Source organism: Moschus berezovskii, chromosome X, assembly GCF_049115385.1.
Source record: "Moschus berezovskii isolate FMDL1 chromosome X, NW_MosBer_1.0, whole genome shotgun sequence".
Classification (NCBI taxonomy): domain Eukaryota; kingdom Metazoa; phylum Chordata; class Mammalia; order Artiodactyla; family Moschidae; genus Moschus; species Moschus berezovskii.
The window spans coordinates 3,548,485-3,564,008 of record NC_142488.1 but is presented as its reverse complement, the minus strand read 5'-3'; the positions used below and the strand labels follow the sequence as shown (position 1 = coordinate 3,564,008).

Below are 15,524 nucleotides of genomic sequence, written 5' to 3'. Positions count from 1 at the left end.
GCAAGATTCCTGCAGGATAAGACTCTCTCACCACAGCTGCTTGGCGTTAATTAATCAAAGTGCTTTTAATAATATGGCTCAAGAGCAGCGACATTATTGAACAAAAAATTCTTTACAGATACATTTAAAGTGGTGAAACTAACATTTCACAAATATGAAATAACAGTGTTACTTATTGCTTCATCTGAAAAGGGCAGCGTTAATAATGGACTGTGTTTACTTACAAGAGTGTCAGAGTCACTTTTTTTCACTCCTCTGGACAGTTATCTAGGGAAAAACAAAATGGGAGAAATGAAAGAGCCACCGATTACTAACATTCCCCAGCATTTCCAAGTTTTCTTCCTTCCTTCCTTCCTTTGTTTTAATAACGGATCTTAAAAGAGATTACTTGTGGAAGAAGACATTTTGAATAAGTTGACTTGTTTTCTGGTTTATACACAACAGGTGAATGGTATGTGCTGGCAAAAAATTTAATTCCTTTACCAATGTCGATGAAGTTCAGGACATTTTCTTCTGGAATCCCTTTTTCTCTCACCGCGTTGTCGAACTTCTCTTTGTATTTCGAGTCTACATTATTTCCTTTGCCTGTAAAATCACCGAGCAAAAACCAGAATTATCTACAGCCGGGAACCCACGGAAATTTCTGAATCTACAGAAGAAGAAATGAAACGTGACAATCAGATGTTCACTTATAGAATCCAGGAGCTCTCAATGGTTCCCACCACACAAACATGTGCTTTTGTCTTAAGAATTGACCCCAGTCCAACTTGGTTAAGTAGGACACCTTACTCCTCAGCATCAGGAGCTGGACCCCAAAAACTTACCAGGATCTCATGAATTTGGGGCTAAGCCCATCCTACTATGGAACCTACTTACTTGTCTCACCTTCCTTGCGTATATACCTGCCTCTCATATCTGTTTGTACACCAGGCTTAGTAGGAACCACCTTCCTCTCCTTCCACGGACACATTCACCTGATCACACATAATAACAGGGCGTGATTTACTCTTTCATGAACCTACCATTCTACCCAGTAACCTTTTCTGAAATAGACACCTGTTGTCCGCATGGCACACACACCTCTTAGTGCTCCTGTGTGGTTATTTGAGGGCGTGATATCAGTGTTGATAAGAACAATGCATTTGAAACATGGAACAGGTCAAAGGTTTATCTTACAAGTGTTCCAAGGCTTACAGTGTATCAGAAAACTGATATTGTATACTAACACATACATATGGAATCTGCATGTCTATGGAATCTAGAAAGATGCTACTGATAATGGACTTATTTGCAGGGCATCAGTGGAGAATCAGTCATAGAGGAGAGACGTATGTGCATGTGGAGAGGGGAGGAGACGGTAAAATGTACGGACAGAGAAATATGCAAAATGACATGGACATATGAAAAATAGATAGCCAATGGGAATTTGCTGTATGTCTCAGGGAACTTAAACAGGGGCTCTATCTCAACGTAGAGGGTTGGGAGGGAGATAGGAGGCAGTTTCAAAATGGAAGGGAAATATATATATATATATATACCTATTGACTTCCCTGTGACTCTGCTAGTAAAAAACTCTCCTGCAGTGTGGGAGCCTTGGGTTTGATCTGTGTGTTGGGAAGTTTCCCTGGAGAAGGGAAAGGCTACCCAATCCATTATTCTGACCTGATGAATTCAATGGACTGTATAGTCCATGGAGTCACAAAGAGTCATACATGACTGAGCAACTTTCACACAACCATATGTAAACCTATGGCTGATTCATGTTGGTATTTGGCAGAAAACAGTACAATCTATAAAATAGTTATCCTTCAATTAAAAAATAAATAAAATTTTAAACATGAAATAAAGTCAGCCTCATTACAGACATGGCTTGAAATTTTTCACATATGTAAAATAAAATATTCTAGTAAAACTTCATTTTTTAAGATTTCAACACATAAGAATCATTGTGAAATGCCTGATGTGATGTTCTGCACCCTATGGCCTCCTGTTTCTTGGTAAATTACCTTCCAGGATCCTTAATTTGGTGAGCATCAACACGCAGGCCTTGCACCCTGAATATGGAATACTGTCAGCACCTCCTGATATTCTGAATGAAAGTCCTGACAGTGTACCTGTTACATGACAGTGGTTATGGGAATTTTAGAATATCATACCTACCAAATAATCCCACCAGTTCTGTCTCCTTGCCATGTCCATCCACGTTGATAACATACACTAAGAGAGTGTTTTTGTCCCCACTAATGAGTTGAAATTCATTGCGACCCGCATCTGTGTGAGAGAGAAAAGATACAAGCAGCCCAACCTTAACTTGTCAGTTAGATTATTGTGGCACACGGCGGGCATGAAGAACAGTCCATCCTGTATGGACCCACTCAATTCATGTGTGCACAGAATGCCTCCGTTAACCATGGCAACAGAAGGAGGTACGATTTTCCTCATCCCCAACTTTTCCTACAATTAAACAGCCACTCCTTGCAGTCTTACTAAGATGCTTTATAGAATGTGTGTTCTGAGAAGACTATCATGCTTTATAGAAAGAGTGTGCTGATAAACCTAACAGATTCTTTTTCTGATTTTTGTTTATTTATTTATTTTTGATTGGCTGAGTCTTCCCTGCTGCCCATGGGCTTTCTCCACTTGTGGTGACGGTGGAGTACAGTCTAGTTGTGGTGAGCGGGACCCCGAGACCTCAGTTCATAAACCTGTCGATAATTATCTGTGAGAATCCTACAAAATCGATATACACTCATGTTTACCACATCCTTCTGGTTGATATTAAATCGCTATGTCATGTCTGACTCTCCATGACCCCATGAACTGTACCACACCAAGTTCCCTGTCCTCCAAGATCTTCCAGAATTTGCTGAAATTCATGTACTTTGAGCCGATAATTCCATCCAGTCATCTAATCCTCTGTCATCCCCTTCTCCTCCAGCCTTCAAATATTCCCAGCATCATTGTCTTTTGCAGTGAGTCAGTTCTTCACATCAGGTGGCCAAAGTACTGGGACTTCAGCTTCAGCATGGTCCTTCCAAAAAATATTCAGGACTGATTTCCTTTAGGATGGACTGGTTGGATCTCCTTGCAGTCCAAGGGACTCTCAAGGGTCGTCTCCAGCATCACCATTCAAAAGCGTCAGTTCTTTGGTGCGCAGCCTTCTTTATGGTCCAACTCTTAAATCCACACATAAATACAGAAAAAAAAATCTATCTATTTATCTATCTATATATATATATATATATACATACATATATATATTCAGTTGAGTAAAACGACCTTTGTTGGTAAAGTGATGTCTCTGCATTTTCATAAGCTGTTTTGGGTTGTCATAGCTGTCCTTCCCAGTATCAATTGTCTTTAATTATGTGGTTGCAGTCACAATCCTCAGAGATTTTCGAGCCCAAGAAGATAAAACCTGTCACTGCGTCCACTCTTGCACTTTCTATTTGCCATAAAGTGAGGGGACCAGAGGCCATGATCTTAGAGTTGTTGAATGTTGAGTTTGAGACCAGCTTTTTCAGTCTCCTCTTGCACCGTTAACATGAGGCTCTTCAGTTCCTCTTCACTCTCTTCCATAAAGTTGTATCATCTGCATATCTGATGCTGTTGCTATTTCTTCCAGAAATCTTGATTCCAGTTTGTCATTCATCCAGCCTGACACTCAGCATGATGTACTCTGTATATATGTTATAGAAGTCGCATGACCGTATATACTATCTTGTATTCTTTTCCCAATGTTGAACCAATCTGTTGTTCCATGTCCAGTTCTCACTATTGCTGACTGATCCACATACAGGTTTATCTGAAGCCAGGTAAGGCAATCCAGTATTACCATATCTTGAAGAATTTTCCACAGTTTGTTGTGATCCACAAAGTCAAAAGTTTTACCATAGTCAATGAAGCAGAAAAAAAATTGTTTTTTCTGGAATTGCCTTTCTCTCTCCATGACCCACTGAATGTTGACAATTTGATCGGGTTATTCTACCTTTTCTTAATCAAGTCTATATTTCTGGAAGTTGTCCGATCATGTACTGTTGAATATTGACTTGAAGGATGTTGAGCACTATCTTGCTCGCATGTGAAATGAGCACAGCCGTGCCGTAGTTTGAACATTCTTTGTCATGGTCCTTCTTGGAGATTGAAATGGAAACTGACCGTTTCCAGTTCTGTGGCCACTGCCAAGGTTTCCAAAGTTGCTGACACATTGCTTGCAGCCCTTTAACAGCATCACTTTTTAGGATTTTAAAGAGCACAGCTTGAATTTGGTCACCTCCACTAGCATTGTTTTATAATGCTTCTTAAGACCCACTTAACTTCTCAGGCTAGGATGACTGGATCTGGTCTAGCTGAGTAACACTCCGTTGAGGGAAGGCTATCCAGACCCTGACCTCTGATTTTTAGTGGGAGTAGAATTCAGGTGTATGGGGTTATTGAAGAAAGCTGAGACCAAGATTTCTACCTGAACGTCGTCTTTCCAGTGAAACATTCATACCTACAGTCAATAGCATAAACGTTTCCTTCCTTTGTGCCTGAGACATATTTTTCTATGCATTCTCCATTCTTCCTTAAAAACAAAATATATTCATGTTGGTTGATTAGCGTAATAAAAATTTGGATTCTTTCTCTATGTCACCCAAGAATATGTGTCAGGTATCACCTCAGTGCTGGTGAACAATTTGACCTTCAAAAGAGACAAAATATGTTGTCTCAGATCCAGTAATAATTAAGTGGCAAGGATGATTTGTCTACACACTAAATCTGACTAGTAGTTCCAAAGATAACCGCAGACACAAAACAGGTCGTGTGTAAAGCAATAAACCTGGTGAAATCTAGAATTTTAGGAAGAAAGAAAAAGAATGAACTTTTCCTTTATACGGTTTCTGAAAACTGAGAGGCATAGCCATCAAGACAAACCTTGAGCATGGTCACAACCCTGGCAGTGATTCATTAGACAATGACAGTGAAAGAGTTTGTCATTCAGTTGTGTCTGACTCTCTGCGAACCCATGGACTGTAGCTGAACAGTCTCCTCCTCTGTCTGAGGGAAACTCTAGGCAAGAAGACTGGACTGGGTTGCCATTTCCTTCTGCATGGGAATTTCCTGACCCAGAGATCGAATCCTGGTCTCCTGCATTACAAGCAGATTCTTTACCTTCTGAGACACCAGGGAAAGCCCTTATTAGACAATATGAGAGCCACCAGGCCTTATTAGACAACATGAAATCCAGCAGGCTTTCTTACACAATATACGAGGCCCCAGGGAAGCCCTCATTAGACAATATGAGAGCCCAAAATCACACAATTTAAAAATACTTTAATTTTCTCTAAACACACACTCTTCCTCCATCACAATACCATATGAGGATTAAACTTGAAAGACACGTGTCTGTATACAGACATATTTCACACTCACACAGACCCTTAACAAGCAAACACTTTAGTACACACGATGTGTTTGTATGAAATCATGAAGAAATTTATGGATACACTATATGATAAGTATATATTGTCAGCTCTATAACAGGAATACGTGGCTTCACATATGTCCTATGTACATGTATGTGAAAAAGTTGTATTTGGCCCATATAAAGAAGTTTCATGAAACAAATACTAAAAGGGAAATAACTCTACAGGGACTGGATTAATTTTTAAACAGACACCTTGGAAAAGAATGCCCACAGTGAAATGTGGTGAGTGTTCTCAGCCATTGAAAGTGAAAGCAAGTCATTCAGTCATGTTTCCTATTTGCGACCCCATGGACTATAGATTCCATGGAATTCTCCAGGCCAGAATACGGGAGTTGTAGCCTATCCCTTCTCCAGTGAATCTTCCTGACCCAGGAATTGAACCAGGGTCTCCTGCATTGCATGCAGATTCTTTACCACCTCAGCTATCAGGGAAGCCCTCTGAGTCATTAGGGAATTGAAAGGCATTGAACTCACTGAAAAACAACCACAAAGTGGGAACACAGCAATTATCCAACATAACTGCAAATACAAAAAAATTTTATCTGAGCAGAGAAACTCCTTTCATTTGGCTTGGAAAACGTGATTCCTTGCATATGCAGACACTGATAACTGTTTTAAATTCTGTTCTGAGAGAGGAAGCTCTGGAAGATGATTCAGACTGCATAATTTTCTCACGTGAAGAGCCAAAACGTTTGCAATCTGCTGATCTCTTCTTACCTCTGGCTCTAGGCATAGACATTTAATGATGAGTAAAGAAAAGGACTGTATGAAAAGGCAAAAAATAGGACACTGGAAGGTGAACTCCCTAGGTCGGTAAGGGCACAGTATGCTACTGGAGATCAGTAGAGAAAGAAGTCAAGAAAGAATGAAGGGACGGCAAAAACAACGCCCATTTGGGGGTGTTACTGGCGATAGAAGTAAGGTCCGATGCTGTGAAGAGCAATATTGCATAGGAACCTGGACTGTTAGGTGCATGAATCAAGACAAATTGGAAGTGGTCAAACAAGAGATGGCAAGAGTGAACATTGACACTCTAGGAATCAGTGAACTAAAATGGACTGGAATGGGTGAATATTAACTCAGATGGACAATAAACCTACCACTGTGGGCAGGAATCCCTTAGAAGAAATGGAGTAGCCATCATGAACAACAAAAGAGTCGGGAATGCAGAAATTTGATGCAATCTCAAAAACGACAGAATGACCTCTGTTCATTTCCAAGGCAAGCCAATCAACAGTATGGTAATCCAAGTCTATGCCCCAACCAGTAACATTGAAGAAGCTGAAATAGAATGGCTTTATGAGGACCTACAAGACGTTTTAGAACTAGCGTCATAAAAAGAATTCCTTTTCATTATAGGGGACTGGAATGGAAAAGTCGGAAGTCAAGAAACACCTGGAGTAACTAGCACATTTGGCCTTGGAGTACAGAATGAAGCAGGGCAAAGGCTAATAAGCTTTGCGAAGAGAACGAACTGGTTTTAGCAAACAGCCTCTTCCAACAGCACAAGAGAAGACTCTACATATGGACATCACCAGATGTCCAACACTGAGATCAGATAGATTATGTTCTTTCAGCCAAAGATGGAGAAGTTGTATACAGTCCGGCAAAAGAAGACCAGGAGCTGACTGTGGCTCAGATCATGAACTCCATATTGCCAAATTCTGACTTAAATTGAAGAAAGTAGGGAAAACCTTTAGACCATTCAGATATGACCTAAATAAAATGCCTTATGATTAAACAGTGGAAGTGAGAAATAGATTTCAGGGACTAGATCTGATACACAGAGTCCCTGATGATGTATGGACGGAGGTTCGTGACATTGCATGGGAGACAGGGAGCAAGATCATCCCCAAGGTAAAGAAATGAATAAAAGCAAAATGGCTGTCTGAAGGGCCTTACAAATAGCTGTGAAAAGAAGAGAAGCAAAAAGCAAAGGAGAAAAAGACAGATATACCCATTTGCATGCAGAGTTCCAAAGAATAGCAGGGAGAGATAAGAAAGCCTTCCTCAGTGGTCAGTGCAAGGAAATAGAGGAAAATAATATAATGCGAAAGACTAGCGATCTCTTCAAGAAAAGTAGAGATCCTAAGGGAACATTCCATGCAAAGATGGGCAGAATAAAGACAGAAATGGACCGAACAGAGCAGAAGATATAAAGAAGAGGTGGCAAGAATACACAGAAAACTATACAAAAAAGACCTTTTCGGCCCAGATATCATGATGGTGTGATCACTGACCAGGAGCCAGACATCCAGGAATGTGAAGTGAAGATGGCCCATGGAAGCATCACTATGAACAAAGCTAGTGGAGGTGATGCAATTCCAGTTGAGCTATCGCAAATACTAAACGATGATGCTATGAAAGTGCTGCACTCAATATGGCAATACATTTGGACAACTCAGCAGTGGCCACAGGACAGAAAAATGCCAGCTTTCATCCCAATGCCAAAGGAAGGGAGTAGCAAAGAATGCTCAAACTACCAAACAATTTAACTCATCTCACACACTAGCAAAGTAATGCTCAAAATTCTCCAAGACAGACTTCAACAAGTCATGAACCGTGAACTTCCAGATGTTCCAGAAGGTTTTAGAAAAGGCAGAGGAACCAGAGATCAAATTGACAACATCTGTTTTATCATCAAAAGAGCAAAAGAGTTCCAGAAAACCATCAATTTCGAGTTTACTGTCTATGCCCAAAGCCTTTGACTGTGTGAATCGCAATAAACTGTGGAAATTCTTAAAGAGGTGGAAATACCGGACCATCTGACCTCCCTCTTGAGAAACGTATATGCAGGTCAGGAAGCAACAGTTAGAACTGGACATGGAACAACAGACTGTTTCCAAATAGAAAAAGTAGTTTGTCAAGGCTGTATATATCACCCTGCTTATTTAACTTATATGCAGAGTACATCATGAGAAACACTGGGCTGGCAGAAGTGCAATCTGGAATCAAGATTGCCAGGAAAAATATTAATAACCACAGAGGTGCAGTTGACACCACCCTAACGGCAAAAATAAACAAGAACTAGAGAGCCTCGTGATGAAAGTGAAAGAGGAGAGTGGAAAAGTTGGCTTGAAACTCCACATACCGAAAACTAAGATCCTGGCATCCGGTCCCATCACTTCATGGGAAATAGATGGGGAAGCAGTGGAAACAGTGTCAGACTTTATTCTTTTTGGGCTCCAAAATCACTGCAGATACTGATTGCACACATGAAATTAAAAGACGCTTGTTCATTGGAAGAAAGTTATGACCAATCAAGACGGCATAGTGAAAAGCAGAGAGATTACTTTACCAACAAAGGTCTATCAAGTCAAGGCTATGGTTTTTCCAGTTGTCATGTATGGATGTGAGGCTTGGACTGTAAAAAAAGCTGAGCACCAAAAAATAGATGCTTTTGAACTATGGTATTGGAGAAGATTCTTGAGAGTCCCTTGAAGTGCAAGGACACCCAACCAGTCCATCCTAAAGAAATCAGTCCTGAATATTCATTGGAAAGGCTGATGCTAAGCTGAAAGTCCAATACTCTGGCCACCTGATGTAAAGAACTGACTCCTTGGAAAAAACCCTGAAGCTGGGAAAGATTGAGGGCAAGAGGTGAATGGGACGACAGAGGATGAGATGGTTGGATGGTATTACCGTCTCAATGAACGTGAGTTTGTGTGAAGTCTGAGAGTTGTTGATGGACAGGGAGGCCTGGCTTGCTGCAGTTCATGGGGTCGCAAAGAGACAGACACGACTGAGCGAATGAACTGATGCTATGAACCATATGGTTATATATAATACATAATCGGTGATATATATTTATAAAGCAATATCTCCAAGCATAAAATATGTAGTTGTTTCTGTTCTTAATACTTTTATTCCTCACAATGTATACCTGAGTTTACATGTTCTGGTTTTTTTCGGGTGGGGTGGGGTGGGGTGGGAGATAATGGCTGAACAAATGTGTTGATTTTTGCCATACTTTGCATGTTCCTAGCATACCACCTACAATATAGTGGACATTCCATGAATGGTACTTGGATCTCTGTGTGTGTGTGTGGTTGGTTGCTCAGTCCTGTCTGACCTATTGAGAACCCTTGGACTATCGCCCAGCAGGCATCTCTGTTCATGGGATTCTCCAGGCAAGAATACTGAAGTGGGTCACCATTTCCTTCTCCAGGGGATCTTCCTGACCCAGGGATTGAACTGCTATCACGTGTAATGGCAGCGCCTGGGAAGGGACTTGGGAAAGTCACTAGGGGCTCTGACGACTTTGGGAAACTCAGTAATGTTGAAACCTCCCATGAGGAAGCCCCGAGGGCAGAGCTCACTGTGTGCTCTTCCTCTGCTCTCACTTCTTGGCTCAATGGGAACGTCTCTTACAAATTCTGCAGGAAGGGGTCAAGAGCCTGGTGGGGACTGTGGGTTTCCAGGACATGAGACTCTTCCCTCGGCTGTGTCCCTCTTTACTGTAATGAGTTGATGACAGTGAGCTTCTGGTTCCCCCTCTCCGCAGAATTTTCGGGACAATCCCTGGTGCTCACAGGGAAACTGCCCTCCCCCCAGCTCAGTATCCCTGCTCAGCCCCACAACTCAGGGCGTCTTCCTCTCAACATCAGCCAGAGAGCTGCCTGCAGATGGGAGAGAGACACCCTCCCTCAGGTCAGAGTTTAGAGGTGTTTTCCTTTTGGGTGACTTTTACTTACTTGACATAAAAGTGCAGCAGTATTGTTCCATTTTCTTCATCAAGCTCAATGTAAGGCATGAAAGCGTCGAATGGCCCCCCCTCAGTGATCTTCTCTTTCTTACTGGCCGCCACATATTGGATTAACCATCTTCCTGTAAACTAAAAGCAAAATTCCCTTCAGAAATCTTAGTCCATCTCTGCATGGTTCTGTTAATATGGAGGAGATAGTGTAAGATTTATTTTCTAAAAGTAAAGATTGACTGTGTGGTTTAGCCAAGGGAACACTATTTCCAAAGAGACCCTTGGAAAGAATCCTATTATTCTGAGGTGGGGAGCAGATCAGCACAGAGTATTTGTCACCTTCTCCTGCCCCAATGTGGGCTTTTTTCCTCCTAAGTACCAAGAGGTCGATCTGGTAATGCACTGCTTAAAGTCATCTGAAGAAGGCATATCAGTAGTTTATTTTCAGTGATTTCTCTACAGACCCCCTTTAACCCATTTAATCCTTAATATAATATTTACTCACTAACTCAGTTGTTTCTCCCTGTGAGCAAAAAAGGCTGGACAGCAGTTCTTGAAATTTTTTGAATTTTTAATGGAAAAAACAAATTTCCTAACTCAAGATCACAGAAACAGTGAGTCAGTTTGTTCATCTTTTTAAATCAAAATTTACTTATTTTCATCTTTATTCACTGTTTTTTTGTCAAATAAATACTTTAAAAGATTTATTTTTTTCTGAGTACAGAAAAGAAGAAATGAGATTCAGATTTCCTGAGTCAACGAAGTGAGAACTGACCCAGTGCTGTCTGCTCCTGCGACTGATTGGAGATCAAATTCATTCATTTCGATTTAATTCAGACCTTTGAGGAGAGTTTGTCGTCTCAAGGGCGTCCTCAGCTCACATCCTCAGAGGATCACTTCCTTCGTGTTCACATGGACCGAAAATAGTATCTATATTTTCTCCTTTTACTCTCTTTTCTTTCAGTTGCAAAATCATGTTATCTCCATTGTTCGTGCATTCCTCTGTATACTATTGTGTCATATTTTCAGCTGGAAAGTCTGCGTGATTGAAGGTTTCATGTCTCTGAATATCCTGAAACCGTTTCCTCTCCTTGTTCATTGACCCAGATATTAATTTAATTTGTTTTTTGTTTTTTTTTTTGTTTTGTTTTTTGGTTTGTTTCTTTATCTAGGATGCTCCATGCAGCATGCAGGTTCTTAGTTCTCCAACAGGGATGAAACCCGTATGAACCCTATACTCTGTGCAGGGGAAGGACAGGATCCTAAGCACTGGATCACCAGAGAAGTCCCTGACTTGGATAAATTTGAGTGGTCCTGTGATCCCAGCTAACACCCTTATCAACCCATCATCACCCTTCCATCTCTATTTTGTACCACCAGCATTCCCAGGGTTTCCTTTTGGAGTCTTACCAACATGTGTCCCCTGGGAGTGTATCCTAGGCCCATCCCGTCTTAAGAAGTCTTTCTAACTGCCAATCAAGGGGAGATTAGACACTAGTTCTTCTCAGAGATTCTTGCAACAGTTGCAGTAATCGTGTTGGTTTCCACTGGTCGCCGTACTCTTCTTCCCTCCCTGTGCTCACACTCTGTTCTCTATATCTGCCTCTCTGTTTCTTCCCTACAAACGATATGTAGCTGATGAGAAGTTGGTGAAACAGGGATCCCAGAGAGGTGCTCTGTGGTGACCTAGAGGGGTGAGATGCGGTGAGGGGAGGGGGCTCAAAAAGGGGGTGATTAATGAATAATTACGGCTGATTTCCAATGTTGTATGGCAGGAGCCCAAGGAACATTGTAAAACATTCTCCACCAATTAAAAATAGAATAGAAAAGATATAAGATTTCATTCTTAAGGAAACTGATTAAAAAAATCCTATTGCTTTATACTGAAAAGTCTCGTACGCCCTTTCATCCCAACTCTCTTTAATATTGGTGAAAATGTAGGCAATAGAATAATAAATAAAACCAGAACCATCTTATAAAAACAGTACTGGTGTAATTCCCTCGAAATAAGGCTAAGTACTGCTTGGTACAGCTTCCTGTTTTCTCCTCAAATTTATTCATATTTTTGTAACTGAGAAGCCTCTAACAACAAGTTATTAATTTTGCTTTACTTTTCTGTTTTTTCTTTTTTTTCAATTTTTCTTTCTGTAACTACTGTTTTTACATTTTAGATTGCACAACTCCTAACTAAACAGTGCTAGGAGGACTATTGATCTTGGCCACTCAAAAGTCCAGGTTGCCTCAAGGATACATGGTCAAGGTTGCAATGCAGTTAGAGTCTAAAGTTGAACCAACAAAACACAATCCCACTATTTTTAAGAGAGTAATTGTGTATGTGACTTTCATTACAAAAATATAGTATCATATTTATTTCTGCATTAATTTATTTATCTGCACCAGGTCTCAGTTGCTGCACGCAAAATCTTTGTTTCATCATAGCTGGGGTCTTTAGTCATGGCACATGGACTCTCTAGTTGTCCTACTGACAGACCAGTGAATCCAAGAAAGGTGTTGGGGAGGCAAGCAATAGGAATTACTTTGGACAGTCGGCTGAGAAGATGGTAGACGAATGTCTCGAAGTAACCATCTTGTCAGGGTCTGGAGGCCAGGTTCTTGTATAAAGCCGAGGGAGAGCAGTTATGACAAACTAAAGTCAAAAGGCAGAGTAGCGCGTGAGAGTCAGTGAGGAAGTAAAGTTAAAAGGATCTTCAGTGTTGCAGATCATCCTAGGATGGGCCAAACTTCGCAATGTTTGTGGCAATTTTTTTTTCTTTAATTTATTTTTATTGAAGGCTAATTATTTTACAATATTATATTGGCTGCTTTTGCCATACATTGACATGAATCTGCCCCGCGTGTACATGAGTTCCCCTTCTTGAACCCCTTTCCCACCTCACTCCTCCCCTTATCCTTCCTCTGGGTCATCCCCACACACCAGCCCTGAGCATCCTGTAACATGCATCGACCCTGAACTGATGATTAGTTTCACATATGATAATATACATGTTTCAATGCCATTCTCCCAAATCATCCCACCCTCGCCCTCTCCCACAGAGTCCCAAAGACTGTTCTATACATCTGTGTCTCTATTGCTGTCTTGTATACAGGGTTGTCATTTCCATCTTTCTAAATTCCATATATATGCATTAGTATACTGTATTGGTGTTTTTCTTTCTGGCTTACTTCACTCTGTATAATAGGCTCTAGTTTCATCTACCTCATTAGAACTGATTCAAATGCATTCTTTTTAATGGCTGAGTAATACTCCATTGTGTACATGTACCAAAGCTTTCTTATCCATTTATCTGCAGATGGACATCTAGATTGCTTCCATGTCCTTACTGTTATAAACAGTGCTGCAATGAACATTGGGGTAACCGTGTCTCTTTCAATTCTGGTTTCCTCAGTGTGTATCCCCAGGAATTCGATTTCTGGATCATATGGCAGTTCTGTTTCCAGTTTTTTGAGGAATCTCCACACTGTTCTCCACAGTGGCTGTACTAGTTTGCATGCCCACCAATAGTGTAAGAGGGTTCCCTTCTCTCCACACCCTCTCCAGCATTTATTGCTTGTAGACTTTTGGATAGCAGCCATTCTGCCTGGTGTGAAATGGTATTTCATTGTGGTTTTGATTTGCATTTCTCTGATTATGAGGGACGTTGACCATTTTTTCATGTGTTTATTAGCCATCTGTATGTCTTCTTTGGAGAAATGTCTGTTTAGTTCTTTGGCCCATTGTTTGATTGGGTCGTTTATTTTTCTGGAATTGAGCTGCAGGTGTTGCTTGTATATTTTAGAGATTAATTCTTTGTCAGTTATTTCATTTGCTATGATTTTCTCCCATTCTGAAGGCTGTCTTTTCACCTTGCTTATAGTTTCCTTTGTTGTGCAGAAGCTTTTAATTTTAATTAGGTACCATTTGTATGTTTTTGCTTTTATTTCCAATATTCTGGGAGGTGGGTCATGGATGATCCTGCTGTGATTTTTGTCGGAATGTGTTTTGCCTATGTTCTCCTCTAGGAGTTTTATAGTTTCTGGTCTTACATTGAGATATTTCATCCATTTGGAGTTCATTTTTGTGTATGGTGTTACGAAGTGTTCTGGTTTCATTCTTTTACAAGTGGCTGACCAGTTTTCCCAGCATCATTTGTTAACGATACTGTCTTTTCTCCATTTTACATTCTTGCCTCCTTTGTCAAAGATAAGGTGTCCATAAGTGCCTGGATTTATCTCTGGGCTTTCTATTTTGTTCCATTGGTCTATATTTCTGTCTTTATGCCAGTACCATACTGTCTTAATGACTGTGGCTTTGTTATACAGCCTGAAGTCCGGCAGATTAATTCCCCCAGTTCCATTTTTCTTCCTCAAGATTGCTTTGGCTATTCGAAGTTTTTTGTATTTCCATACAAATTGTGAGATTATTTGTTCTAGATCTGTGAAAAATATCGTTGGTAGCTTGATAGGCATTGGATTGAATGTATAAATTACTTTGAGTAGTATACTCATTTTCACAATATTTTTTCTCCAATTCTCGAACACAGTATATTTTTCGATCTATTAGTGTCCTCTCTGATTTCTTTCACCAGGATTTTATAGTTCTCTATGTACAGGTCTTTGTTTCTTTAGGTAGATATATTCCTAAGTATTTTATTCTTTTCGTTGCAACAGTGAATGGAATAGTTTCCTTAATTTCTCTTTCTATTTTCTCATTATTAGTGTATAGGAATGAAGGGATTTCTGTGTGTTGATTTTATATCCTGCAACTTTACTGTAATCATTGATTAGCTCTAGTATTTTTCTGGTAGAGTCTTTAGGGTTTTCTGTGTAGAGGACCATGTCATCAGCAAACAGTGAAAGTTTTACTTCTTCTTTTCCAATGTGGATTCCTCTTATGTCTTTTTCTGCTCTGACTGCTGTGCCCAAAGCTTCTAAAACTATGTTGAATAGTAGTGGTGAGAGTGCGCACCCTTGTCTTTTCCTGACTTTAGGGGAAACGCTTTCATTTTTTCACCATTGAGGATAATGTTTGCTGTGGGTTTGTCATATATAGCTTTTCTTATGTTGAGGTATGTTCCTTCTATTCCCAACTTCTGGAGGGTTTTTATCATAAATGGATGTTGAATGTTGTCGAAGGCTTTCTCTGCATCTACTGAGATAATCATATGATTTTTATTTTTCAGTTTGTTAATGTTGTGTATTACGTTGATTGATTTGCGCATATTGAAAAATCCTTGCATCCCTGTGATAAAGCCCAAATGGTCATGATGTATGATCCTCTTATTGTGCTGTTGGATTATGATTGCTAGAATTTTCTTAAGGATTTTTGCATCTATGTTCATCAGTGATATTGGCCTGTAG

General features: G+C 40.3%; 1 protein-coding gene across 1 annotated transcript; it reads right to left on the bottom strand.

The window, feature by feature from the left end:
* Positions 1-247: 247 nt before the first annotated feature.
* LOC129535570 (odorant-binding protein-like) lies at positions 248-11,612 on the bottom strand. Its single transcript, XM_088834004.1, has 6 exons — positions 11,577-11,612; positions 10,165-10,304; positions 4,500-4,567; positions 2,161-2,271; positions 484-585; positions 248-267 (listed from the first exon to the last, which is right to left on the bottom strand). Exons 1-6 carry the CDS (start codon positions 11,610-11,612, stop codon positions 248-250), a joined length of 477 nt encoding a protein of 158 aa, XP_088690130.1.
* Between the last annotated feature and the right edge of the window lie 3,912 nt (positions 11,613-15,524).